General features: G+C 58.3%; 2 protein-coding genes across 3 annotated transcripts in view; one reads left to right on the forward strand and one right to left on the reverse strand.

Moving 5' to 3' along the window:
- The window catches only part of MEGF8 (multiple EGF like domains 8), a 38,970-nt gene extending 23,798 nt beyond the window's left edge, over nucleotides 1-15,172 (forward strand). The window contains exons 28-41 of the mRNA XM_069458435.1: nucleotides 374-554; nucleotides 1,153-1,316; nucleotides 2,090-2,234; nucleotides 3,401-3,632; nucleotides 4,716-4,839; nucleotides 5,030-5,243; nucleotides 5,350-5,564; nucleotides 7,279-7,486; nucleotides 7,677-7,836; nucleotides 8,704-8,896; nucleotides 9,329-9,499; nucleotides 9,591-9,721; nucleotides 10,234-10,366; nucleotides 12,474-15,172. Coding sequence (XP_069314536.1) covers nucleotides 374-554; nucleotides 1,153-1,316; nucleotides 2,090-2,234; nucleotides 3,401-3,632; nucleotides 4,716-4,839; nucleotides 5,030-5,243; nucleotides 5,350-5,564; nucleotides 7,279-7,486; nucleotides 7,677-7,836; nucleotides 8,704-8,896; nucleotides 9,329-9,499; nucleotides 9,591-9,721; nucleotides 10,234-10,366; nucleotides 12,474-13,742 — 3,540 coding nt within the window. The 3' untranslated portion in view covers nucleotides 13,743-15,172. The remainder of the gene's footprint in view (nucleotides 1-373; nucleotides 555-1,152; nucleotides 1,317-2,089; nucleotides 2,235-3,400; nucleotides 3,633-4,715; nucleotides 4,840-5,029; nucleotides 5,244-5,349; nucleotides 5,565-7,278; nucleotides 7,487-7,676; nucleotides 7,837-8,703; nucleotides 8,897-9,328; nucleotides 9,500-9,590; nucleotides 9,722-10,233; nucleotides 10,367-12,473) is intronic.
- Nucleotides 15,173-18,787: 3,615 nt separating this feature from the next.
- On the reverse strand, nucleotides 18,788-20,983 carry CNFN (cornifelin). 2 transcript variants are annotated; one of them, XM_069458272.1, is made up of 4 exons: nucleotides 20,925-20,983; nucleotides 19,669-19,782; nucleotides 19,104-19,240; nucleotides 18,788-19,008 (listed from the first exon to the last, which is right to left on the reverse strand). In XM_069458272.1, exons 2-4 carry the CDS (start codon nucleotides 19,778-19,780, stop codon nucleotides 18,919-18,921), a joined length of 339 nt encoding a protein of 112 aa, XP_069314373.1. In that variant the 5' UTR covers nucleotides 19,781-19,782; nucleotides 20,925-20,983; the 3' UTR covers nucleotides 18,788-18,918. The 2 variants fall into 2 exon arrangements, with proteins under 2 accessions (XP_069314373.1, XP_069314372.1); XM_069458271.1 differs by lacking the exon at nucleotides 20,925-20,983 and adding an exon at nucleotides 20,213-20,249 and having other exon boundaries at nucleotides 18,919-19,008.
- Nucleotides 20,984-27,092: the final 6,109 nt, after the last annotated feature.

Below are 27,092 nucleotides of genomic sequence, written 5' to 3' on the forward strand. Positions count from 1 at the left end.
GCCGCAGAATTGAATTTCCTCGGCCATCCTGGGACACGCTGTAGTCCTGGGCCAGTCCCTGGCTGGAGGGGTGTGATCCGCTGGTTGGGCAGGCTGGGACATAGTCCCACCCAGCCACACAGAGAGAGCAGAGGAGCCAGGCTTCTCGAAGCCACACCAGGCCACTCGTGGACGATGAGCAGGTGGAAATGACTAGAGGCTTGCCACACACCCGCCGGGACCTGGCTGGAAGGCCTGGAGTCTGGCCGGCCCTGGGAGCTCACTGCCTCCTTGGCGGCTCAGAGGGGACTGTGGGGAGCTGACTCTCGCTTCTGCCCACAAGGTGACCCCTGACCTCCAGCCCCCTTGGTGACCTTGGCCCTCCATCTCTCAGGCTTCTCAGACCGTGGAGTTGCCAGCAGTTGCCGGTCACACGCTCACTGCCCGCCGAGGCCTGTCTCTGCTCCTGGTGGGCGGTTACTCCCCCGAAAATGGCTTCAACCAGCAGCTTCTCGAGTACCAGCTGGCGACTGGCACCTGGGTGTCAGGAGCCCAGAGCGGAACACCGCCCACAGGTGGGGCTGGGGACCAGGAGGGCACAGCACCCCTTGGCCTCCCAGCTGTCCGGGCTTTGTGTAGACTCTGTCCACTCCATACCTGTGGTCGCTGCCCGCCACACCTTGTCATCTCCCTGTCTTCTCGGCCCCCACCCAGATTCCCAGGGTTCCATCTCTTGAAATGGTCAGTTCCTCTATTTCCCTCCCACACTCCGCAATAAACTACCCACTTCCTGCCACATGTGGTCACCCGCTGCCTCCCCTCGGTAATTCTGAGATCCCTGCGCCTCAGGGGTTCTCCTTTCTCTGTGCTTCCTTCTACATTCTTTGGTCACTGTTCCCTAGACCTTCTGGTCACCCTCCCTCCTCAGAGCCTGTGACAACTTCCCAAGGGTGGATGACTCTCTTCTCTTTTCCCGAGTCTCTAGTGATTGTCCTTTAGAACGGCAGGGAGAGGGGAGGGTTGGGAGGGACTCCCAGGTCTCGGGCCTCAGGGCCTATAGGGTAGTGGTGTGGTCACTGCGCCGGCGAGCCCAGGAGGTCAGCGGGGGGGGGGGGGGGGGGCATTGCTGGTGGCCAGCCCTTCCTAGCCTGTGGTCATTTGCCTCCCCCCCAGGGCTCTATGGTCATTCTGCGGTCTACCACGAGGCCACTGACTCCCTCTACGTGTTTGGGGGCTTCCGATTCCACGTGGAGCTGGCGGCCCCGTCCCCGGAGCTCTACTCCCTACACTGTCCCGACCGCACCTGGAGCCTGCTGGCCCCTTCCCAGGGGTCAAAGGTCAGGAAAAGAGGTCCAGACCGATGGCTGTGGGGGCCGGGGGGAGGTGCCCCTTTTGCAGTGCCCGAGGGACTGGTTCCGTCCTGGATTCCTGCTTTCTCTCCTTTCTAGTCCCCTGACGGAGCTGTGACACCCCCACGTCTCCCCTGCCTCCATCCCTGATTAGGAGGACAGCTCCTAGGCTAGAGGGTCAGAGGCCTGAGTTCTGTCCTGCTCTGCCCTCACTCTTGCTGTGACCCTGGCAGGCCCCTTCCCCTTCCCTCCCTACCTATAAAAAGTAGGGCCGAGGCTCCTTGCTCCTTGCACCTCCTGCCTCGAGGCCAAGGAGCCCGTGCGTAGGACGGGGAGACCTGGCTGTGCTGGTTAGGGACGCCTGCGTCGGCCGTCCGCATATATTTCCAAGCCCGTCTTGGGGGAGGGGGAGGTGACGCAAGAGACTCGGGGGAGCCTCACCCCAGGACGCCCGCATCCAGTTGCTGAGATCACATGAAGAATGAGGGGGTTCATCTCAAGGGGTCTGGGCCAAGTTCCTGGAGGGCAGCCTGGGTCCTGGGGGTTCTGGGAGCTCAGGGGGACGGAGATGGCTTTGTGAGCTCCTCCTGCGGATACGGGAGGTCTCCTGGAGGAAGGAGGGAGATTCCAGGAAGGTTGGGATCGGGTGGGCTGCTGGGGGACAGGTAGGGAAATCCAAGGGTGGAAGGTGGGCTGGGAGGGAGCACATGGAGCAGAGGACAGCTCTGACAGGCCGTCCCTGCCACGTGTCTCCCCAACAGCCCCGTCCCCGGCTCTTCCATGCCTCAGCCCTGCTGGGGGACACCATGGTGGTTCTTGGGGGGCGCTCAGACCCCGACGAGTTCAGCAGCGATGTTCTGCTCTACCAGGTCAACTGCAATGCCTGGCTTCTGCCCGACCTCACCCGTAAGTCCCCAGTGCTGTCCCCGGGAAGCCTGGGGATATCCAGGAGGCACCCCATCCCCTCCTGGGACCTCCCCTCACCAGGAGTCACTCAGGCCTTCAGACCCACCAGCAAAGCTCCCGTCCCCTCTGTGTCATCTAAATGCCACAGAGATGCCCTCCTTCTTGTCCCCCGTCCCTTTTTTCCCCCTTAGGAAAGTTTTTTTTTTCATTCTGATTATAAAAGTAATAATGTTCACTGTACATAATTTATAAAATAGGAAGAAAAACACTGCCCATAATCCCACTCTCTAGAGACAACCATTGTTACGTGTGGGGGTGTTTTCTGCCAGTCTTTGCTGTTTGTAGGTTAGAAAGGGGCTTATCTTTGCCTTTTTCTCTCACTTACTGTTGTGAGTGACTGGCTGTGTGTGTTTCTAGGGCCAGCTCCTTTCCTTTTTGCTTGTCTTTTGGACCCTCTGTCTCTAATTCCCTTTTTCTCCTAATCTATCTTTTCCACTACTAGGTATAGTTTTTTGAGGCTTTAAAATTGAGGTGAAATTCAGGCCCGGTGTGGTGGCTCACGCCTGTAATCCTAGCACCCTGGGAGGCTGAGGCAGAAGGATCACTTGAGGTCAGGAGTTTGAGACCAGCCTGAGCAAGAGCAAGACCTTGTCTCCACAAATAATAGAAAAAATTAGCTGGGCATGGTGGTCCCAGCCTGTAGTCCCAGCTACTCGGGAGGCTGAGGCAGGAGGATCACTTGAGCCCAAGAGTTTGAGGTTGCAGTGAGTTACGATAACACCATGGTACTCTAGCCAGAGCGACAAAGTGAGACTCTGTCTCAAAAAAAAAAAAAAAAAAAAAAACCAAACAAAAAACTCAAAAAAACATGGAGGTGAAATTCAAATAACATAAACCATTTTAACATTCACTGGCATTTAGTGCCGCCACCTCTGTCTGGTTACAAGACATTGGTCTCTGTTCTTCCTCCACTTTTTCTGTTCCATTTTTCTGTTTGTGTATCTGAGTCTCTCGCCCCGTCTCTCCTCACCTGTCTGCTCTTTCTGTGTCTGTCTCGCCTCTCCTTTGACTTTCTCCTCTGTCGCGGTGTCCCTCTCTGACTGGCATCTCTGTGTGGGTCCTTTCCCTGGATCTCCTGCTCTCTCTCTGAACCCGTCTTTCCTCAGGCCTGGCCTCTGTGGGGCCCCCGATGGAGGAGTCCGTGGCCCACGCCGTGGCAGCGGTGGGGAGCCGCCTGTACGTCTCTGGAGGCTTTGGGGGGGTGGCCCTGGGCCGCCTGCTGGCCCTGACCCTGCCCCCCGACCCCTGCCGCCTGCTGTCCTCGCCTGAAGCTTGTAACCAGTCTGGGGCCTGCACCTGGTGCCATGGGGCCTGCCTGTCTGGGGACCAGGCCCACAGGTAACCATGGCGACTGACAGCTCATCACCAGCAGGCAGTCGTGGTCCCCGCTGAAGGGGTCCTGTGCTAGGCCAGGCCGGGAGGGAGGCCCCAGGAGTGGCCCGTCTGCTTCAGGATCCAGCTCACACCTGGGAAAGTGGGCGAGTCACCAGGGCCAGGGGCAGCCGGCGGTTGGGGGTGCTCCGAGTGGGGAGCCGTGGCTGTGGGCTGGGGTCTCGTGCGAGAATGCTTCCTGGAGGAGCTGGGTCCGAACCAGGACTAAAAGAGCGGTAGAGCTGAGACCAGCAAAGATGCGGAAGTGAGGCTGTGCGTTGTGTATTTGAGCGATGATCTGTCTTGGGGGTAACTGAGGCAGACCCCTCAGCTGCAGTCAGGGGATCCAGGCCTCTCTGGAAGCGGAAGACGCTTTCGTGGGTCCCTCACCCATCTGGCTGCTCCGTCATCCTCTCCTGATGGGGGGCTGTTGACGGGCCTTATTTGCCCTGTAACTGTCATGGCATTTACCGCAGGAGGATTGATGGGTCTGATGACGGGTGCTCCCCTAGATGCCACCGCCAGGGCTATGTGTAATAACGGGCACACCCGCTGCTTTTCTAAAATCTGAAGAGTGCTGAAACACGTGGGCCTCCGAGGATCTGGGCTAGGGGACTGTGGGCCTGCACTGCGGGTGGCAGGGAGCCACAGAAGGTTTGAGCAGGAGAGGGGCAGGGGCAGGCCCAGGCCGAAAGATCCCTGGAGCTGTTGTGAGAGGTGGAGTGGGGAGGGGAGGCTGCAGATGGGGACTGGGTGGGGAAGGGGTGCAGGGGTGGAGAGGAGGGGACAGTCAGAGAGAAATTCAGAAGGCAGAAGGCCCTGGTGGCTAGAGGGGCAGGGGGACCTGGGATATTGTCCAGCATCTCTGGCTCATATGACAGGTGGACATGGGACCATCCATCACCAAGTGGGGGTGGGGAGGACCAGGTTCGGGAGGCTGGTGCTGAGTCCGGCTTGGGATGAGGCAGGGAGGGCCTGCAGGGCAGTGTCCTGTAGGCGGGAGGATGGGGCCTGGCTGGGTGTGAGTGAGCCAGGCCTCATGCCCTCCAGGCTGGGCTGTGGGGCGCCCCCCTGCTCCCCAATGCCTCGCTCCCCGGAGGAATGTCGACGTCTCCGGACCTGTAGTGAGTGCCTGGCCCGCCACCCCCGGACCCTGCAGCCTGGAGATGGAGAGGTGAGTGGGCGGGGGGCCGGGGGTGGGGGCGATGAGAAGCAGCAGGTGGGTGGGACGGTCCTGGTCTCCACTCTGGTTAGCTGTCCCACCCACCTCAGGGTCTCGGGAACCCCCAGACCCTTTAGCTGGCTCAGGAGGACTTCTGGGGGCCCCTGAGGACCCCTCCAAGCGCGTCTCCCCCCCACTCCAGGCGTCTGCGCCCCGCTGTAAGTGGTGCACCAACTGCCCCGAGGGTGCCTGCATCGGGCGCAACGGCTCCTGCACCTCGGAGAACGACTGTCGCATCAACCAGCGAGAGGTCTTCTGGGCGGGGAACTGCTCGGAGGCCACGTGCGGGGCGGCTGACTGCGAGCAGTGCACGCGGGAGGGCAAGTGCATGTGGACGCGGCAGTTCAAGAGGACGGGTGAGCGGCCGGGATTGGAGTGTGGGGGCCTGGACTCCTCCTGGGTCTGGGGGAGGAGGAAGCTGGGGGCCAGCACTGGCGACTATCCCCTGTGCCCCAACCCCAGGGGAGACCCGCCGCATCCTGTCAGTGCAGCCCACCTATGACTGGACGTGCTTCAGCCACTCTTTGCTGAACGTGTCCCCGATGCCGGTGGAGTCATCGCCCCCACTGCCCTGCCCCACCCCCTGTCACCTCCTACCTAACTGCACCTCCTGCCTGGACTCCAAGGGTGCGGACGGGGGCTGGCAACACTGCGTCTGGAGCAGCAGCCTGCAGCAGGTACTGTACCCGGCCAGGGCAGGGGCAGGGGCTGGGCAAAGGCCCGTCCAGGTCTCCCTCCTCTGCCCTGGCACTGACCTTTCTTCCTCCACCTCCTCCTCCGCCCTCCCTTTTCCATCTCCCTGACTGTAGCCCCACAGTCCTGCTTTCTCTCTCCTCCCACCATCTCTGTCTTCCCCCTTTGCCTGTGAGTGTCCTTGTCCCTGCTGTGTCTTGTGGCCGTGCTGCTGTGTCCCCTTACGGGCTGCCCGGCCTCTGTGTCTCCCTTATTCACAGTCCCCTGGCCTTTCCATGATCTGGCTCGAGGGCTACCTGATTTTAACCTTCTGGCATTGTTCTTTAATGGCTTGGGCCTCAGAGCCTGGGGCAGGCAGCAGACCTTCCTCCCCTCCTCCCTCCCCTTAATAAATTCCTTATCGAGCACTTTCCTTGTGCTGGGCACTTTGCTAGGCTATGGGGTTTGTCAACAGACAAGCTAGGGTCCTGCTCTCAGAACACAGGACATGCAGTTTACAGTGTTGGGCGTCATCGCATTTGGCCACTAGGGAGGTCACAGCACAAAGTGCTGTGCAGAACTGAGGACTCGGTTCTCTACCCCTCCCAGGTTGCCCCGCCATCTGCCAGCGGGTGCACTAAATTTAGATCTAGGCGCCCAGCCTGGCAGAGGCTTTTCCTCTGGCCTTTCAGCAAGGCCCTGCTTGTTGCAGGCTCTGCCCCGCCGTGGGCTTGGAGCTCTGGCATCAGGGTTTTCTATTTCGGGATCTCAGGGTTGCTTTGCTTTTTCCCAAGTGCTTTCAGGCAGCCAGTCGAGATTAATCTCTTTCCTCTCATACTTCCTTTAAGGCCCCAAGTTCCCAGGGGTCTGAACCTCATTGTGCACGTACCTGGGGTCCCAAACAGGGGTGAGGAATCTGTGGCCTTCCAAATCCCCGAGTGTGGCCTGTGGCCAGATCCAAACTTCACAGAACAAATCCCTTTGTGATAAGCATTTGTTGTGTAAAATTTGGATTCAGTCAAAAGGCCGCACTCAAGGATCGGAAGGCCACATGTGGCCCTGGGGCCGCAGGTTCCCCACCCCGGGAGGAGTTGCTACCTGGCCCCTAATCAAGGACTTCTCAGCCTCCCAGCCTGGAGTGGGAGAAGCCTTTTTGTCGCTGCAGCCAGGTCCGTGTTTCTTCTAAGTGACTGTGGTTTACAACCCCACTCCTGATATTCTTTTCTGTGCCCATCTGTGGTCGTTGCCTTCCTGAGCTGTAAGAAAACAGTGTCCTTAGCTAGGTGGGTTAAGGGAACTCCCTACGCCAATACAGTGGTACCTCGTGGAACCTGGGGTAGAAGGTGCAGCCAGGCCTCACCAGAGGCTGAGATGGAGCCTGGAAAGCTCTTTTCCAACACTCTTTGGGGTGCGTGGTTCCCATGCCTGCCTCTGTCTGCAGCTGCTTCATCCTGCCTTTCCGTGTTCTCGTCGTTTGCTCGTCCAAACAGTCCCTCCATCCCAATTCTACACGACCTTCCCGTTTCAAGGACGTCCCCAGCCCAACTTCTGGTCTTGCCATCCAGTTACAAATGCTTGAGAGGGAGAACGTGGTGACCCCAGCTAGTGCACCTGGCTGCGGCCAGGGAGGAGCAAGGCCTCAGAGAAGAGCGTGGTCAGCAAAGATACCCAGAATGTGTTTGTTTGACTCTCCTTCCCTGCCTCTCTCTCCCCCTGCAGTGTCTGAGCCCGTCTTACCTGCCCCTGCGGTGTATGGCCGGAGGTTGTGGGCGGCTGCTCCGGGGACCCGAGAGCTGCTCCCTGGGCTGTGCTCAGGCGACCCAGTGTGCCCTGTGCCTGCGGCGCCCCCACTGCGGCTGGTGTGCCTGGGGGGGCCAGGATGGGGGCGGCCACTGCATGGAGGGCGGACTCAGCGGCCCCCGTGATGGTGAGAGGGGCTTGGGGGTGAGGCAAGAGGGCTGGCCCTTAGCTGGGGTCTGGTGTGGAGAGCATGAACATGGGGGCGCTGAGCCAGGCCAGAAGTGGGGCTCAGAGGAAGTAGAAGTGAGGGCCTGGGTGGCTGGGGGTGGGCGGTACAGAGGCCCTCCCCAGGTGAAGCCCTGTATTCCCGGTGCCAGGGCTGACGTGTGGGCGTCCCGGGGCCTCCTGGGCCTTCCTGTCCTGCCCCCCTGAGGACGAGTGTGCAAACGGGCACCACGACTGCAACGAGACGCAGAACTGCCACGACCAGCCCCATGGCTACGAGTGCAGCTGCAAGACGGGCTACACCATGGACAAGTGAGGCTGCAGGCCAGACGGGGCTGTGAGGCTGGAGGAGCAGGGCCAGACGGACCAGGGCGAGGTCTAGAGCAGCGGTCCCCAGCCTTTTTGGCACCAGGGACCGGTTTCGCGGAAGATAATTTTTCCACAGACCAGGGTGGGGGTAGGGGGATGCTTTCAGGATGATTCAAGTGCATTATGTTTATTGTGCACTTTGTTTCTATTATTATTACATTGTAATATGTAATGAAATAATTACACAACTCGTAATGCAGAATCAGTGGGAGCCCTGAGCTAGTTTTCCTGCAACTAGACGGTCCCATCTGGGGGTGACGGGAGACAGAGACTGATCTGACAGGAGGCGGAGCTTGGGCGGTGATGTGAGCGATGGGGAGCGGCTGTAAATACAGATGGACCTTTGCTTGCTCGCTCTGTGTGGGGCCCCTCCTAAGTTTCATGGAAGACAATTTTTCCACGGATGGATGGTGGGGGACAGAGCTCTGTGGCCCAGTCCCCATCAGGTGGCGGGCCAGTGCCACAGGTGTAGAGCAAAGCAGGACAGAAGAAAAGGAAGTCCAGTGCGTGAAAGTGGCGAGATCCGTTTGAGATCCATGAAGGGTGTGGGCGGGAGGCTTGGCCAGGAGGGAAAGGGATGGTGAGTAGACCAGGGATGAATGAGTTTAATGGGTGCCCCAGAAGGAGGGTTGTGACTCCCGGAGGACGTGGTGAGCTAGACCCTGAAGAGAAGAGGATGATGGAGCAGACCAGGGAAGAGGGACTAGTTGAGAAGAGAGTAGAGTACTAGGTGAGGGGGTAGGCCCTGGGGCCACCAGGAGGGTGACCTCCTGTTGGGGCCGCTTGCCCTGACCCTGGCTCTCCCTGCAGCGTGACAGGGCTTTGCCGCCCCGTGTGTGCCCAGGGCTGTGTGAACGGCTCCTGCGTGGAGCCCGACCATTGCCGCTGCCATTTCGGCTTTGTTGGTCGCAACTGCTCCACGGAATGTCGCTGCAACCGCCACAGCGAGTGTGCTGGCGTGGGGGCGCGTGACCACTGCCTGCTCTGCCGCAACCACACCAAGGTGGGCTGCCTGGGGCCTCGGACCCTGACGGCGGGACCCAGGCCCTTGGTGGCCTTCAGCCCGTGCTCGGGCATCTTGAGCCTGGTTCCGAGCCCTGATGAGCTGGGGGTGGGGAAGCGGTGGCAGAGCCCTGGGCCAGGGAGGTGTGAGAAGACCGTGGGGCTGCCCTGGCGTATTGGACAGAGTGGGTGCTGGGCCAGGAGGGCAGGCACGTGAGAAGATTTTGGGATAGTGCAGGGAAGGGCTCTTGGAGCGCAGGACTTTGGGCTGCAAGTGCACGGGTGAAGGTGGGGGCTGAATCGCAGACAGGCTGGGATTGTCCAAACCAGGCGCCCCAGCCCTTGCTGCCCTCCCATCCCTGTGCTCTCAGACTCTTCCCCCACCCACGCCCTGATTCTCCAACCTTCCTGACCACCTGTCCTGGGTTCTCAGGGCAGCCACTGTGAGCAGTGTCTCCCGCTGTTCGTGGGTTCAGCCGTCGGGGGCGGGACCTGCCGGCCCTGTCACGCCTTCTGTCGTGGAAATAGCCATGTCTGCGTCTCCAGGAAGGAGCTTGAAATGGCCAGGAAGGAGCCTGAGAAATATTCTCTAGATCCAGAGGAGGTGAAAGAGGCTGAGTCCCTGACTTTTGGGTCTGAGGGAGGAGGGGGCCAGTCCATGCCTTTTTGTGATCACCCTGCCCTTTCTTGGCCAGATTGAGAACTGGGTGACAGAGGGTCCTGGTGAAGACGAGGCCGTGTGCGTGAACTGCCAGAACAACAGCTACGGGGACAAGTGCGAGAGCTGCCTCCACGGCTACTTCCTCCTGGACGGGAAGTGCACCAAGTGAGAGGAAGGGCGTCCGGGACCCTCATCCTTCGCATTGGGAATAGCTTTGGAGCCAGACCGCTCCCCACCAGTCCTCTGTCCTCAGTCAGTAGAGCATGAAGCCTCCAGGGAGCCCCCAGGCTGGGGCAGGGTTGGGGGGAGGAGCGAGACTCAGTTCAGAGACCCCCGCCTCCGAGGCCAGTGCTGAAACACAGGCTACGCAGCAGCCCTGCCTGAGCCGAGACTGGCGGGCAGAGAGAGGGCGGCTGAGGGGAGAGGCATTGAAACAACCTCCCTATTCCGTCTCCTGCCTTCTGCATGTTCAGTGAACTCTGGACTCAGTCTACCCTGGGTTCTGATCCTCACTGCCACTTAGCTGCCCCGTGGGCTTGACAGATGGCTTGACCTGTGTGAGGCTCAGTTTCCCTTGCGGCCCATTGCACAGCGTTGAGCTCACGTATGCCGCATCCAGCCTGGGCCCCTGCAGGTCGTGGGAGCTCTGTGACCCTCCCCTTCTTTCCCGTCCTCAGATGCCAGTGCAACGGCCACGCAGACACATGTAACGAGCAGGATGGGACAGGCTGCCCGTGCCAGAACAACACGGAGACGGGCACGTGCCAGGGCAGCTCCCCTAGTGACCGCCGAGACTGCTACAAGTACCAGGTTCGGCTGGAGAAGCAAGTTATGGGCTGGGGGTCCCATACCCCAAAGAGGTCAGAGCTGGGGTGAGGTCGCCGGTTGGGGCAGAACCAAGAACGTGGTTCTGAATCTGTGATCTTGGGATCCAGGTCAGCTGGGTAGACTGTTCCTGAGGCCCAGTCAGTTTTAGGCCATGGGCAGCATTGCTGGGGACCCAGATAGGAGCCTCTGGGTGGCTCTCAGACTGATGGGGAGACGGTCTCCATCACAGATAGTCATAACTTGAAGGTTCCAAATGCCAGAAAATCCATCTCATAGTAGCTTAAGCAAAAAAAAAGAAAGTGTATTGGCTCTCAAAACTGAGATCCAGGTTTTGCCTTCAGGAATGGCTGGATCCAGGTGCTCACACAGTGATGTCAGGAGCCTCTGCTTCCCTGTATGTTGATTCTGCTTTCCTCTTTGTTAGCTTCTTTCTCAGGCAGGTTCTCCCCAAGCGGCAGCTCCTACCTGATGACCTGAGGCTAACGGGGGCTCTCAGTTCTAATGCCCAGATTCCATTTGCCCCTGAGTCCGTTTCCCTTGTCTTCCTCAGGGAGGCTCCCGGAGCACCTGCGCTGGCCACCTGGCTGGCTGCCATGTGCAGGCGCGCCTCCCACGAGGACATGCCATGCTCCCTCCTGGAGGACACCACCCCACCCACCCCACCCACTTTCTCTGTCCGGTTCCAGAGGAAAGAGAGTCCCTTGCGCTCAGTCTCTCTTACCCATCTGCAGAAACATCATAGCTGCACAGATGCAACTGCACCCAGCATGACAACAGTACCCCCACCCTGAACATTTCCACGGATGGGGGAATTCTGGATCAGAATTTTTGCTTTCTTGATAAGCAGAAGGCCCATTGGCTTCTACTAGAGAGTCCCAGAAATTAATGCAGACCTCCTCCTCTAGGAGGTCTGTGGGCTGCTCTGAAGAAGCAGTTTCTTTCAGTTCTGCTAGGACTGACAGGCATGGCTGGTGCGTACGGAGTGCGTGCCGCCCAGCTGGGAGCTGTGCTGTGCAGACGGTGGCAACGGCTCAGATGTGGAAGGCTCAGCAGCACTGTGCTGGGGCCTCGGTCAGGTGTGGTTGTAAGAGGAAAACAGGCCCAGAAACATTAAATGGCCTGTTCCAGGTCAGGCAGCGAGTTGGGTTTGGAGCCGGGACTGACCCTGATCTGATCGTAGAACTCTAGTGGGTTTCTGCTAAGCTACAGGAATCATAATAGCTGTTATCCTGCCATCCACTCATTCATGCAGCACATATTTATTGAGCACCTACTATATGCCACACACTGCAAGGTGCTGGGGACACCGCAGGGAACAAACCAGGCAAAACGTTCTGTCTTCATGGGGTTTACTTTCTCGTGGAGGAGCCCGGCAGGGAGTAAATGAGCACGTGAGGTGCACAGTGTGTTAGACGGTGATGAGCGGCAAGTGGGGCTAGGACATGTTGGGAGTGGAAATGGTGCCTACAGTGGCCAAGGAGGACAGTGAGAAGATGGCACTTGAGTCAGGACCTGATGGAAATGAGGGTGCCGGACAAGCAGACACGTGGGAGGACAGCCATCTGGCAGAGGGTCAGCCAGTGCAAAGGCCCTGAGGCGGGAGCGTGCCTAGCACAGCCCTGAAGCAGCCGGGCAGCAGATGGGGCTGGCTGCCCCGTGCCTAGTGCCGTGCGTGTGGTTTCGGCGGTCCTATGAGTGCGCCATGGTTGCTGCCTGTGTGCGGAGTCTCGGGCTCACCGAGGTTAAGTCACTAGTCCAAGGCCACATAGCCGGTGAGGAGACAGAGCCAGAATTCAACAGAGCCCTTCGCCACTGTGCCTTGGAGTGCCACCGGCCTCGGCATCACGGTGTTGTAGGCACTAGGGTGACACCAGGGACTGCACTGCTGGAGTGTCGGGTCCTGGCGGCATCTACACTGTGGCAGGGAGGCCCAGGAGGGTCACAAGGAAGTAGCGAGGACACTACAGTGGGCTCAGGGCAGTAGCTCCTTACCGACAGCTGTAGGATATCAGTCAGTCCTGCTTGGGGGCCAGTCCGGCACCGAGCTCAGTCCTCATGGCCACCCCACTGCCCCCTGCCCTGCCTGCAGTGCGCCAAGTGCCGGGAGTCGTTCCACGGAAGCCCGCTGGGCGGCCAGCAGTGCTACCGCCTCATCTCAGTGGAGCAGGAGTGCTGCCTGGACCCCACGTCCCAGACCAACTGCTTCCACGAGCCCAAGCGCCGGGCACTGGGCCCTGGCCGCACCGTGCTCTTTGGCGTGCAGCCCAAGTTCACCAACGTGGACATCCGCCTGACACTGGACGTGACCTTTGGTGCTGTGGACCTCTACGTCTCCACTTCCTATGACACCTTTGTGGTCCGTGTGGCCCCTGACACTGGAGTCCACACCGTGCACATCCAGCCTCCCCCACCCCCGCCGCCCCCCCCACCGCCTGCTGACGGTGCGCTCCGGGGGACCGGGGATCCAGGGGGACCAGGGGCCGGGAGTGGGCCGGGCACCCCAGCAGAGCCACGGGTACGAGAGGTGTGGCCGCGGGGCCTGATTACCTATGTGACAGTGACAGAGCCATCAGCCGTCCTCGTGGTCCGCAGCGTACGGGACCGGTTGGTCATCACCTACCCGCACGAACACCACGCCCTCAAGTCCAGCCGCTTCTACCTGCTGCTCCTGGGCGTGGGAGACCCAAGTGGGCCCGGCGCCAACGGCTCCGCCGACTCGCAGGGCCTGCTCTTCTTCCGGCAGGACCAGGCCCACATCGACCTGTTCGTCTTCTTCTCCGTCTTCTTCTCCTGCTTCTTCCTCTTCCTGTCACTCTGTGTGCTCCTCTGGAAGGCCAAGCAGGCGCTGGACCAGCGGCAGGAGCAGCGCCGGCACTTGCAGGAGATGACCAAGATGGCCAGCCGCCCCTTTGCCAAGGTCACCGTCTGCTTCCCGCCCGACCCTACTGCTCCAGCCCCTGCCTGGAAGCCGGCTGGGCTTCCGCCGCCCGCCTTCCGCCGCTCTGAGCCCTTCCTGGCGCCCCTGCTGCTGACAGGGGCCGGTGGGCCCTGGGGACCCATGGGAGGGGGGTGCTGCCCACCGGCCATCCCTGCCACCACTGCTGGCCTGCGAGCTGGGCCCATCACCCTCGAGCCCACGGAGGATGGCATGGCTGGCGTGGCCACGCTGCTGCTCCAGCTGCCTGGCGGGCCCCATGCGCCCAACGGTGCCTGCCTGGGGTCAGCCCTTGTCACGCTGCGGCACAGGCTGCACGAGTACTGTGGGGGCGGCGGGGGTGCTGGGGGCAGTGGGCACGGGGCTGGAGCAGGCCGCAAGGGACTGTTGAGCCAGGACAACCTCACCAGCATGTCCCTCTGACCTGCCGCAGGGTCCTCAGCCACAGTATCTGAGTCGCCTGATGGGGCCACTCTGGACTTGGGGCCCCTCCACCTGGGGCCCCCGGACACTCTCTCCTCAGAGACCACTGGCTCCCTTCCCCCAGGGGTCCCCAGACAGGGCCTCCTTTGTTCTGCATTCAGCAGCTATTTATTGAGCACCTACTATGTGCCAGGCACTGTTGTAGGCATGGGGCAAAGCAGGAACCGAGCGAGAAGTGAGGTTCCCCGATCTCATGGGATTTAGGTTCTAGTGAAGGGAGACAGTCGGCACACGTGTGCGTGTGCACACACACACGAGTGAGACGGCTTCAGACGGGGATACGTGCTGTGGAACCTCAGCGGGATGTGGCAGCAAGGGACCGCGGGGTAAAGTCGATTGGGCACCCAGAGAAGCTCGACTGAGAACGACCGAGAAGAACTGGCCCTGGGAAGAGCTTTGGGAACTGTTCCAGGGTGAGGGAAGTGCAGGGGCAGAGGCCCTGAGGTGGGAACCAGCTTATTTTGTTGAAAGGACCAGAAAACTGGCCATTATGACCCAGACCAAGTATCAGGAGATGAGGTTGGGGACAGGCAGGGGCTGGATGACCCAGGGCCCAGGTGGAGTTTGGGGTTTAATTCTCAGGGCAGTGGGAAGCTGTCGGGTGGCTTTTTGAGGTGGAGGGACAGGATCCGACGTCCCTATTTAAGAGATCACTCAGCTATGGATTGGAGGGGACGAGAGGCAGCAGGGGGATGGGGTGAGGGCCGGGCCAGGCCAGGGCGGTGGCCGTCAGGATGTAGGATGTGTTTGTCAGGGTGAGGAGGGGACAAATCCAGGATGACCCCTAACTTTGTGGCCTGAAGCATGGGAATGTGGGGTGGTTTAAGGTGGGGCAGACTGGGGCTCGTGGGGAAGATCAAGAGTCGGTTTTTTGACACTGGAGTCGCCCTGTAGACATCTCTTCAGCCAGGTCCAACTGGGGATGGAGACAGCAGTGTGAGTACTTCAACAGCAGGAATTGAGTGCAGGGACTCGGCAGCGCTGGTGAGGGCAGAGGCTGCAAAGGGAAAGATGGGACAGTGAGATAACCCAGAGGTGAGCAAGAGCAGGAAGCTGCTGCCACCCCTCTAGGCTGGAGGGACAAAGCTCAGCACAGGTGTTACCCAATCTTGGGGCCAGGGTCACCCAGTGAAGCTGGGACAACCGAGGCCTGTTCAGAGGAAGCCTCAGAGGGGGCAAAACCTCTGCCTGAGGAGCGGCCTCAGGTGGGCGCTGGAGGGATCCCAGGCTGGGGGTGGACATAGCGGGATCATCAGCGCATGGCTTTCTTCAGACAGTGCTGCTTTGATGATTTCTGGGCCCTCCTGAGGGGCTGCCCCGACCCGAGCCACCTCCGTGGACTTCTGAGCTCCTCTACTCTTTGAGGACCCCCCTGTCCCCAATCCTGGCAGTCTTCTTGAACTTGGGACTCTCCTTCTGCCCCAAGACTTCAACCCCCAGCTGCTTTTTTGGTCCTTGCGGGGCTGGGCACTGCATCTTCCCCTTGCTGGGGGCCCCAGTCCGAGAGGCCCTTGCCAGTGTGTGTATGTCGGAGGCGGCAGGGGCCACGTCCGAGGAAGAGGGGAGTGACCGAACCAACAAATAAAAAGTGTGGGGAAGACCCAGGTGTCCGAGTGCAGTCTGCGTGCAGGAGGGGGAGGAATGGGGCCTTGGCTCTCTGAACTGGCACCTGAGTGCTGGATAACCTGGACAGTTGCCCTCGTTGTGGGCAATTGATGGGATTTTCGGGGATTACTGACTATACGTGAGTTTTGCCTTTATCAGCTGCCTGTAGTCCCTGCCCTCCAGGATGTATGAACTTGCATTTCCTGAGCACCATATGTTACATCATCTGCTTGGCAGGTACTGCAGTGGTTTCATTTGATCTTTCCAACAACCCTGTGAGGGAGGCGCTGTGTGATCCCTATTTTGCAGATGAGAAAACAAAAGGTCACAGACATCATTTAGCTGTTGAGTGACAGCTGCTGTTTGAACAGTGGCCGTCTGACTCTCAAATCCAGGTGACTCAAATCCACGCAGGAGGATCACTTGAGGCCAGGAATTCAAGACCAGCCTGGACAACATAGCCAGACCCCGTCTCTACAAAAAATGAGCTGGGTGTGGTGCTGTGTGCCTATAGTCCCAGCTACTCAGGAGGCTGAGGTGGGAGGATGGCTTGAGTTGAGGAATTTGAGGTTATGGTGAGCTACGATCACACCACAGATCCTGTCTCAAAAAAAAAAAGCTTATCTACCCACTGCAGAGCTGATGAGCAGCGGGACGTGCTGCCTGAGAGACACAGTCCCAAGGCCAGAGGACAGTTTATCGTGCGTGGCCAGAACAGAGCTCAAGTTCTTCTTCAAGAGTCCTGCGGGCTGTGCTTGGACCCCTTAGGTCAGGTCTTTTCCTAGCAGTCATCCTGTGACTTTGCCCTCCTAAGCAGAGCATTCGCACTGTCACCTGGCCTCATCTCTGGGACACTGAGCCACTCTCTCTCCAACACCTGTCGGGGCCACGCACATACTCCTGCACGAACGCACCATAGTGCACTTTCGTCCTCCCTCCACATCAGCCTCTCAGCTCTCCCTTCTCCCTGGATGCACCTGGATGCAGGAGACGCGAGGTAGGGTGAGGGAAGCCTGGGCACTCGAGGCCGGGCACCTGGGTTCTAGCCCGTGTGTGGCTACCAGCACACTGGGGACTCAGGGAAAGGTGGGACATTATGCTGAGGGCTTAGAACCCTCCAGGCACTGTTCTGGGTACTTGGCCTGAGTCTTTTAATCTTCCCAATATCGCCACTGGGAGATACAGCCTCCTTTTCCTGGATGTGAAAGCGAAGTCTCTTGCCTAAGAACTCAGGGCCAGTTAGGAGGCGAGCCAGAGTCTGACCCGAGCCTGTCGGACTCTGTTGGCCCACACATCACCTCCAAAGGCACTTCCCTTTCCTAAGCCCATGTCTTCTGTCCATGATCATCTACAGTGGGCCCCACACTGATGTAGGTGCTGGGGACATAGCAGTGAACAAGGTCCCTGCCCTCGTGGAGCTGATAAGCCAGTGGGGTGCTGGGTAATAAGGAAATGACACAGTATGCTGGAAAGTGACCAGAAATGGCAGTGAAGGGAGTAGGGGCCTGGTGCTTGCGATTGAATGTAAAGTGGGAAGGAAAATCTCTCTCATAAGATGCCGTGTGAGCAGAAGTGAGGGGGTGAGTCAGAGGGACATCTGAGGGAAGAGCATTCCAAGCTGCGGGAACAGCCAGTGCAAAGGCCCTGGGGCAGGAGTGTTCTAAACATTTTAGAGAAGAGATTCATGCGGTTGGAGCAGAGGGTGTAAGGGGGAGAGGGACAGGGAGGAGACAACATCACAGAGGAAACAAGTGGCAGATCCTGTAGGTCCTTGGACCACGGTGAGGACTGTAACTTTTACTCTGTGGGGGTGGAGCCGTGGGAGGATTCTGAGCACGGCAGGAATGTGACCTGATTTAGGTGTTCGCAGGATTCCTCTGTGAGGAAGAGACCGAGTGGGTGGGATAGAGTGGGAAGCCCAGTGAGGGAGCTGCTACTTTTGTTTGCGTTGGAGAGGAGGGTGGCCGAGATAAGATGGGGGCAGCAGAGTGGGAGAAGTGGTGAGATTCTGGGTACATTGTGAAAGTAGAACCAACTGCATTTGTTGGCAAATTGGACAGTGGGTGAGAGAGAAAGTGACTGAGCAATGAAAGGGTAGAGTTTGCCATTTCCTGATGCGGGGAAGACTGTAGGAGAAGGAGTAGGGTTAGGAGAGTGGGGATCAGCATTTAGGTTTTGGACGTGTCAAATTTGAGATGGTTCTTAGGTATCCCGCGTGAAGATGTCACTTGATGGTTGGATATACAGATCGAGAGAGAGAGAGAGGGAGAGGGGAAGAACAGCAAATAATAGTAATAATATATTAATATTAGAATATTTATTATTATATATCATATGATAGTGACATTAACAATGACTTACTGAGTTCACACTTTGGCCTTTCCTCCTGTCCCATCTCTTGTTCCCACAGTAGCCATTTGACACATTAGGGATTGTTATCTTCAGAGGGGAAACAGGTTCAGAAAGGGTTATGAAGTCATCAGGATAACACAGCTAATAAGTGGCGAGAGTCCAGGTTAGATCCCAGGCCTGTCCAGTTTTGAGACCTAAACAGTTACTGATCTGCTGGTTGCTTTTGCAGTAAAGAAGGTTGAGTGAACTGGATAATCCTTAAAGATTTCTTTCAGCACCAGAGCCTTCAGCTTGGCAGTTCTCTGCTGTGGAGACAAAAGTCTCGCACACCTGTTAGAATTGTGTGCAAGCTAAAATCCATAGTTTGTTTTTTTTTTGTTGTTGTTTGTTTGTTTGTTTTTTGAGACAGGGTCTTGCTCTGTTGCCCAGGGTGGAGTGCAGTGGCACCATCATAGCTCACTGCAGCCTCCAACTCCTGGGCTTAAGCCATCCTCCTGCCTCAGCCTCCCGAGTAGCTGGAACTACAGGCACGTCCCACTACACCTGGCTAATTTTTAAAAAAATTTTTATAGAGATGGAGGTGGGTCTCACTATGTTGCCCCGGCTGGTCTTGAACTCCTGGCCTCAGATGATCCTCCCACCTAGGCCTCCCAAAGTGCTGGGATTACAGTCGTGAGGCACCACACCTGGCCAAACCCACAGGTATTGAATGAGTAGGGGCTCATTTCTTTGAACCTAGACTGTTCTGCCAAGACTGCCTTTCTGTTTTGCTTCTATTCGGGATGCAGGCAGAGCTCCAGCTAGGGAGTCTGCAGTTAAGGGTTCAGTGGTTTTACTTGGTCGGGTGAGGACGGTCACGCTTTGAGAGGGATGACTTGCCAAAGTCCTACACAGCGGCGTGGGTCAAAGGTCTGACGCAGGAGCTCCTGGGTCCACACCTAGGCATCTGTGGAGTGTCCCCACCTCCCTCACCAAACCTCTCTCTCCACCCAGATTCCTTCTCTGGGACAAAAAGGATGTAGGCAGAGTTGGTTTTCGGGTTTTTATTATGGGAGTATTTGTGGCTGCGGGACAGGGGCGGTGGGGCAGGCCCTCCCAGGAGGGGCCCGAGGAGGCCAGGCAGGACGGGTGGGGAAGGAGGGGAAGGTGCAGAACGTCCTTACTCTCGGATCTTCAGTTCCCGCGCCATCTGGCAGAGGGCGCAGGGCAGACAAAAGGTGAGGGCCGCCCAGTCGTGCCCGATGGAGCCCTAGAGGGTGGGGGGAGAGAGCGGTCAGCAGCGCTGCTTTGGGTCCCTGGAGTCCAGTCCCAGCCCCCCTGCTCCCGGGTCCCGGCCGCGCGCACCTGGATGCGGTAGCGCTCGCGCATGCCGGTGCGGAGCGAGTGCAGGCCTCCGGGCAGGTAGGGCGCGCAGCAGCACTCGCCGAAGTCGTCGGCGATGCGACAGGCGAGGCACAGAGGAGCGAAGGTGCCGCAGAGACCTGGGCCGAGCGCAGGGCGGGCGGTCAGGAGCGGGGCGGGCGGGCGCCTCCAGCCGGCTCCCCGCCCCCACCCCAGGAGGGGGTTGGAGAAGGTGAAGAGAGAAGTCCCAGACGGAATGAGGGGTCCGAGGAGAGGGGGGTTTAGCGATTGGACGGTAGGGTTTGAAGGGGCAGTTGTGGGGGTCACAACGAGGAGAGCTGAGGAGAGCTGAGGAGAGTTGAGGGTGCAAGGGGAGGCGGAGTGTGGGAGGTATGGTGTGAGGTCAGGGTCCTAGGGACTGTTGGGGGTCCGAGGGTTGGGGCTGAGGGTCAGAGGGTGGGAATTCAGACTCCAAGGACGCGAGGTGGGAGTGGGGTTCGTGGGTGTCCCGGGGGTAGGTAGTGAGCGTCCCTCCCCTCCCCCTTCCCCAGGGCGGGTGGACACTCACAGACGGGCATGTCGTTGCAGCAGTCCGTGAGACCTGTGTGCCAGTCACTGATCTGGGTCTGGTAGCAGCTGCTGGTGGCACACTGGGGCTGACTGGTCACTGGGTAGGACATGGCTGCAGAGGTGGGGGCGAGGTCAGCCGGCAGCCTGGCATCGCCCCTGCCAACCTTCCCTCTGCCGGGCAGTCTGGGCAGGGCCACCAGGCCGCCCATTGAGGGGACACTACCACACCTCCCCCTTCCCTTCTGCCACATCTGGGCATCGACACCCCAGCCTGTCCCTGTTGCCGCTGCCTCCTGCGCAGCTGGTTGAGCTGAGGGTGGGGTCTCCTGCACATCTGAGGAAGGGTGGGCGCCACATCTGAGTGTGGCCTGGGCGTGCCACCTCCTCCTCCACGTCTGGGCCTGGGGTGCTGGGTTCCAGCATTTCTGGGGCCTCTGGGGTGGAAGCCGGCGCCATCCGTCTTCGAAGCCAGGGTGCCCAGGGGAGGGAGGCGGCCAGGTTCCGAGTACTGAGAGGGTTGCTGGTCCCTCCAGCCATCCCACCTTTGCCTTTCACGTTGTCGTGCATCTCAAACTGCATCTTGCTGGCCCTGAGGAGGTAGTGTTGGGGACGGCAGAGCGGCGACAGCGGTGCAGTCTGTCCAGGGGACGCTGGATACTGGGAGGGAGGGCGGGGGACTGGGGCACTGGGGCACTGGGGTCTGGGCTCTCAGGGGGAGAGGAGCTGGGGAGAAAGAGGCCCAGTCAGCCTGCCGGCGAGGAGAGACATGGGCTGGGGAATGGGTAGGATGGGGGCGAGGAACTCGCCCATCTTACAGCTGCCCGACAGACCCCAGAGGACCCTCCTCATACCTGAGGCAGAGCTGGAGAGAGAGACCAAGAGACAGAGACAGGTCGAGTCAGAGACGAGGAGAGGAAGAGATAAGAACCAGGTGCCCATAGAGATGCCACCAGTGATGCCCATATGTGCCCAGCACTTTGACTCCTCGGCAAGCCCATTTCACAGATGGAACACTGAGGCTCAGAGAGGTGAAGAGAAATGCCGCACATCTGATGACCTAGGCCAAGGGGGTTAGTAGAAGGGATGCTGGGGCTCAGGACTTCCAAATTCAACTCAGCACTACTCAGGCTCAGGAGGCGCCCGGGGCATTGAGAAAGACAGAAGTCCAAGGAGATAGACAGCTGGAGATATGAAGGGAGACAGAGCAGAGGTACCCGAGCTCAGAGACGAAGGCTGCTGGAGGGGTGCTCCTACCTGCAGGACCGCGGTGGCAGTGATGGAGACACAGGTGTGGGTGACACAGGCACTGAGTTCTCAGTCTTGCACCAGGAGGCACTTATATGGGCGGCCACGCTGCCTGGGCGGGGCCGTGACAGAGGTGCCCAGGGAGCCAAGCCGGTCTGGCTGACCCTCTTGCCCCCACCGGGATTTCCCGCCTCCCTCTCCCTTCCCCACCCCCCACTTCCCCTCCTGCCTCACCCCCCAGGACCCAGGAAATGCTGTCGGTGGATGGGGGGCTCTAGGGATGAGACGGGGCGGAGACAGAAACAGGAGTGGGCAGAGGAGGAGACAGAGAGATGGAGAGAGGGCAGAGCGGGACACAGCTGGGGCAATGTGCAGAGACCAAAGGACAGGGAGAGAGAAATGGGGAGGGGACGCAGGGACATGGAGAGATGGGAGGGAGACAGGAAGATGTATGGAGAAAGAGACAGAGAGGCACACAGGTCTGTGGAGAAATAACAAGAAAAGGGGAGACAGGATCCAGAGAAGAGAGACACAGAGTGGGAAGGGTGGAGAGGCAGGTGGGGGACCACTGCAGGGGCTTAGAGAGAAGGAAGGGGGAGGCGGGGAGAGGGCAGGGGGAGAGAGAGGCCGGTGTGTGGGGGAGAGCGCAGTGGCGGTCTCTCTCATCACAGTGATGTCCCCACTTCCCTGGGAGATGGGGGCATTGTCCTCCCATTCAGGGCCAGGAGACACATGGGGGGCAGTGTGTTTTGGGGAGTGACTCATGCTGGAGCCAAAGTAAATAAACACACCTCCCCCCACCTCCATATCGGGAAGGGAGGAGGCTGGGAACCGAAAGCCGTGGTTCCGGAAGGAGGCGCGTGTGGCCCAGGACTCCTGGGTTCTCACGGAGCAGAGGATGGGGGGCCTGGACTGCTGGGTGTCATTAGGCTGCACACGCCCGAGTAGGGTGGGGGTCCTGGGGTTCCAAGCTGCTGGGCTCCTGAGGGGTGAAGGAGCTGGGGGCCCGGAGGCCTGAGTCGCCAAAGTCTCCCCTCAACAAGCCTGACGGGGTTGGAGGTGACTCAGTGAGGGAAGCAGTATTAGAGCTGGGTGGGGTTCCCAGCACGGGTGTCACCCCAAAAATGTAGGAGGCACCAGAAGATCGGGGTGTCACCATGTCACCTGCAGAGAAGGTGGTTCACCACCCCACTGGGTATGGGCATGGGGTGATGGCAGTTGGATCAGTCTGCTGGCCTGGGAGCCCAGCCCCCCAGCACGCCAGGGCGCAGCCTTGGTCTCCCAGCCCCCGCACCCTGTGCCTAGACCTGTGGCCAGCGCCCGTCCTGCTGCCTGAATGTCTGAGGCACATCGTCACCCCACTTCTGTGTTAGTATCCCTTTCTCCCGGTCTCTGCATCTTCATCTCTCTGGCTCTGAATCTCTCTTTATTTCTTTCCTCATATCTACAAATCTGTTTCCAAATCTCTGGTTCTGTCTCTCCCTCTCCGGGTCCCTCTCCCCCCAGGCTCTGTGTCCCTGTCTCCTATGTCGGGATCGCTCCTCATTGCTCCCCGTCTCTCCCCATCTGCAGGCCTGCCCCGTGGAGGCAGCCATGGGGCCCCATCCCCTCCGCTGTCTAGGCTCTGGGTGCAGGTGACTCAGGGTCAGTCACCCCTGAGGACCCAAGGGCTCCCACGATGACATCTGAGTTGTCCTCAAGTTTCCTCTCCCCGCTCCTGACACAGCCTGGGGGCCCCAATTAGATACAGCAACTCACGCAGATGAGGAAATCGGGACTGGGGAAGCTGTGAGGTGGCTTGCTTGGGGGTGAGGGGAGGCCCGGGGGCAGGAACAGGAGAGGCTTGGGGGGCTGAGGAGTGACAGTGGCAGTCACCAGCCATCTGGCTTCGATGGCCCCTCAAATAGGGTTGCCACCCAAAATACAAGATGTCCGGTTAAATCTGAATTCCAAATGAACAGTGAATACTTTTTTTAACATAAGTATGTTTCATGCACTATTGGGGACATACTTATACTAAAAAAGGATTCATTGTTTATCTGAAATTCAAATTAAACTGGGCTTCCTATATTTTATTTGCTAAATCTGGTACCCTATCTTTAAGACTAGGAATTCAGAACCCTGGTCCCCTCTTTTCCCCAAACCTAGGAGTCCAGGCCCTCAGCCCTCCCTCCTCAGGACCTGAGAGTCCAGGTCCCAGTCCCTTAGAATGAATGGGGCACCCAGCCTCCTACTCCCTCAGGACCCAGAGTCCCGCTGCCAGCCCCTTTCTCCCCAGAACGCAGGCATCCAGGCAGGTCTGAGTCTAGTTGCCCAACATGGGTTTCATAAGGCGGGTTGGGCCATCCGTGGCCCCAGTGGAACCGGTCAGGCTGAGCGGACAAGTGAGGTGGGCCTCCTTCCTATCCTAAACCTGCTGTTTCCTTGAGAGCCAGCCCAGAGGGGCTGGGAGTGGAACAGGAGGGACTCAGATCTCTGGGTGTGTCCCTCTGTCTGGGTTTGGGTGTGTTGTGTCTCTATGTGTGGTTGTGTGACTCTCCGGGTGCTGTGTGTCCATGTGGGGATTGTCATGATGTGTTGTGTGTGTCTGTGGTCTGCGACGTGACATGTGAAGGGGTCTCTTCTATTTGTGTGTTTGTATTGCCCTCCTGTGATTCTACACACTGTGCACCAGTATTTGGATGTGTTCTCAGTTACTGTGGCTCTGTCACTCTAACTGGATTAAGGCAGCAATTACTTATTGAGTGGTAGCCTTATGTGATGGACTCTGGAGCCAGAAAGCCTGGGTTCAAATCCCGTCTGCCTTTTACTGGCCGTGAAACCCTGGGCAAGTCACCTCTGCACCTCAATTTTCCAGTACGTAAAACGGGTTGTTGCAAAGGATTAAATGAATTAATTTATGTAAAGTGCTGAGAATTGTGCCTGGCACATAGGAAACATTTTGTGTTTATGATGATAATGATGACGATGATGTGTTCTTCTAGTTGCTGGGGATACAAGAGTGAACTAAACAAAGTCTTTGCTCATGTTCCTTTTAGTAGGGACTGGATGAGTGTGCCTATCAGTGGCTGGGCATATGATTGCATAGCTGGGGTGTCTGTTTTGCATGTGAAATAGGATATTTCTTGTGTGTTGTCATTGCAGGTGATTGATTCCACGGAATTGTGTGCCTATGTTTGTGTTTGTGCTCGTAGGCGATTATATGTGCTGCGTGTGTGATTCTCTGGTTGTGTGGTGTACATACAAGATGACACCTAACACATACTGTGAGTATTTGTATTTGGTGTGATCTTGCATTTCTGGCTGTGAGGTGCTGGAAATGTGTGTGTTTCTGGAGTCTTGAGAACCTCTCTGTCAGCCCTGAGGCCACTTCTGTACATGTCCCACAGGTGACCCTGGGAGAGTGACTCCTTCCAAAATGAGCCTCAGTTCTCCCTAATGGGGATGGTGGGGCCAGTGGCTTCAGAAGAAACACAAGGGTGAAAGGGAAGAGGAGACTGATGAGGTCAGGGAGGGGTGAACATGATGGTGACACAGAAAAAGATGGCAGGATGGGGACAGAGAGATGTGGATGTTTGTCCATCCATTCCACGAGCGATTTGCTGAGCCCCTAAAGTGTGCCAGGACCTCAGGTGGGTTCAGGGTTTTGGGGGATGTAGGGAGACTCAGAGAGATGAAGACCCACCAGGAAGGCTGTTGCTGCCCCAGGGTGGCCCACCTGTCTCCAAGATGGGCGGCAGTGACAATTCTGAGTGGTGGAGATGCAGAGATGGGGAGGCACAGAGAGGGCCCTGCCCCTCCCCAATCTTCTCTGCATTCTGATCTGCCCAGATCAAAGAACAGAGGCCATGGGGGAAAGGCCCCTCCTAAGCTGGGGGCACCCCCATTAATCATTTTCTTATCATCTCCTAGTAGGATAATGATGCATCTGCCCGTCCTAATCACTATTTTCGACCCCAACCAGGTCCAACGCCCACAAGAACGGTTGGACAAACCTAGTATCATGGAGTCAGGGGAGGAAATACCTGGGAGTCCCCATCCTTGGTCCTGCCTTCTCCTGGACCCAGGAATCCCAGTCCCCAGCTCTCCACAGCCCCTATCCCCACCCAGAAGTCCCAGCTGTCAGCCCCTCTCCTTCTGTTTGCTGTCTAGCTTTTCTTCTCTCTCTCTGGGCCTGTTTCTCTTTGTTTATCTCCATTTGTTTTGTGTCTCTCCTGTCTCTTTCCATCTGTATCTTGATTGTCCCTCACTGGGCCTCAATTTTCTCTCTTGTAAAATGGGGATAATAATAATAATAATAATCCGATCTCTTAGAGTTGTGATGATGAAGACATGAGATAATTATGTAAAATGCTTAGCACAGAACCAGGGCACAGTAAACTTGGTACGAGAGTGCTCTTATTATTGTTTTATTATTTTTATCTCTCCGTTGGTATCTGTGTTCTTCTCTTTTGTCTTACGTGAGTCTCGAGTCTCCTCCCACTCTGGGTTCCCTTTGCAGACAGCACCCTGCCTCTGACTTCCCTTTCAGGGACGAGGAAGGGACATATCCAGGCCAGAGCTTCCCCAAGCTTCTGTCTCCATCTCTATTCCAAGCTCCGCCTCAGGACCCAGAACACTCGCCTGGGGGCAAGGCTGGCTCCAATCCCATAAATAGCCTCATAAAATCCTGAACCCCAAACCTGTCATCGCTGTGCAGACCAGTCACTCAGGGATCCAGGCGTCTCCCTTCCTATCTAGATCGAGCAGGTTTCCAGCCCCTCCCCCCTCAGACCCGAAAGTTGGGGTCCCCAGTCTCCTCCTCCCTCAGGATCAAGGAATCCCCATGCTCCCTCAAGACCCAAGGTTCAGGCCAGCAAACAGCCCAGGTAGGTGCCGCCAGAAATCCCATTCATTGCCATTCTGCCACCGACCACGCCCGCAGCTACCACCGCTTCGTGCCTACAGAGGCGGGTCCGACACGCGAGGCGCTCGCCTGGTCCAGCTGCGATAAGCTGCTCGCTACGTCAGTCACTGTCATCCAGCCAGTGAGACACTCGGCCTCCTACTTCCCCGGACCACTCAGGGCGCTTTCCCTGGTAGGCGGGGCCCACAGCCCAAATCGGACAGCGATAGGCTCTCGGAGACGTCAGTCTCCGCCAGTCCCTGCCAGTAGGCCAATAGGCCCGAACCTGCGGGGTCGGGATCGGAAGCGCTCCGCCGAAGCCCGAGCGGGCTCGCGAGGGAACCGGTTCTGCGGGTGTGGCCGGGTAAGCCCTTCCCTGCACACCCAGCACTGGGATTCTGGACAGAGCTCGGACGGGAAACGATGAGGCTCAGTGAGGCTCGAGGCGGAGCGGGAAGCGTAGCCAGGGCGAACCCGTTTTGCTTTGTTGGAGAAACTGCTCCCGGGATGCACGATCTCGGCTATTCCTCCATCCGTTCCTCCCACCCTAAGCCTGACTCGTGTCTGCCCCTGCCTGCCCTGCTCTGCCATCCGCTCGGCCCTGCCTGCCCTCATTAATTCCCCCACTCGCTGATTCCCTCCTATAGCCACTCACTCTTTCGCTCACTTACACACGCACCCACTTATTACTTAAACAAACATTTCCCGAGGCTTCTGGTGTGCCAAGCCTCGTGTTGGGCGATGGGAGGGACCAAGATGAGTCAGGCCTGGGCCCGCCCTCAAGGAGTCCGGGTCAGATGGGAGGACAGACACTGATGGGCAGGGGTGTGCAGAGGCGGGGGGAAGCCCAGAAGTCTTTTTTGGGTTTGACGTGGTCAGGGAAAGGTTTTCCGAGGAGGGGCCATTGGAGCTGGATCTTGGAGGAGCAGGAGGTGCCAGGAGACGAGGGTGTGGGGAGGGTGTTGCAGCATGAGCAATGGCAGGAGCATCCCTGGGTGCAGATGCCCAAGTGGAAGGCCAGTCAAGTCTGTGTTGCCAGCAGGGGGACTGTAAGGCTGGAAGAGGACAGAGAGGTGGGCTTGGACTTTGTCCTGGGGCAAGGGTAGTGGTGAGTCATAGTGGGGTTTAGAGCAGCAGAGGATCAGGTCAGAGTTAGGACCAGAACTGGAGGAATGAGACTGGAAGTCACTAATGCAGGAGGTGGCTCTGGCAGGGACCCAGGCAGGAGAAGATGGAGCCTGGATCAGGGCAGAGGCTGAGGGGATAATGTAGAGATTCAGGAGACAGAGAGA

Source organism: Eulemur rufifrons, chromosome 24 (genome assembly GCF_041146395.1).
Source record: "Eulemur rufifrons isolate Redbay chromosome 24, OSU_ERuf_1, whole genome shotgun sequence".
NCBI classification, from domain to species: domain Eukaryota; kingdom Metazoa; phylum Chordata; class Mammalia; order Primates; family Lemuridae; genus Eulemur; species Eulemur rufifrons.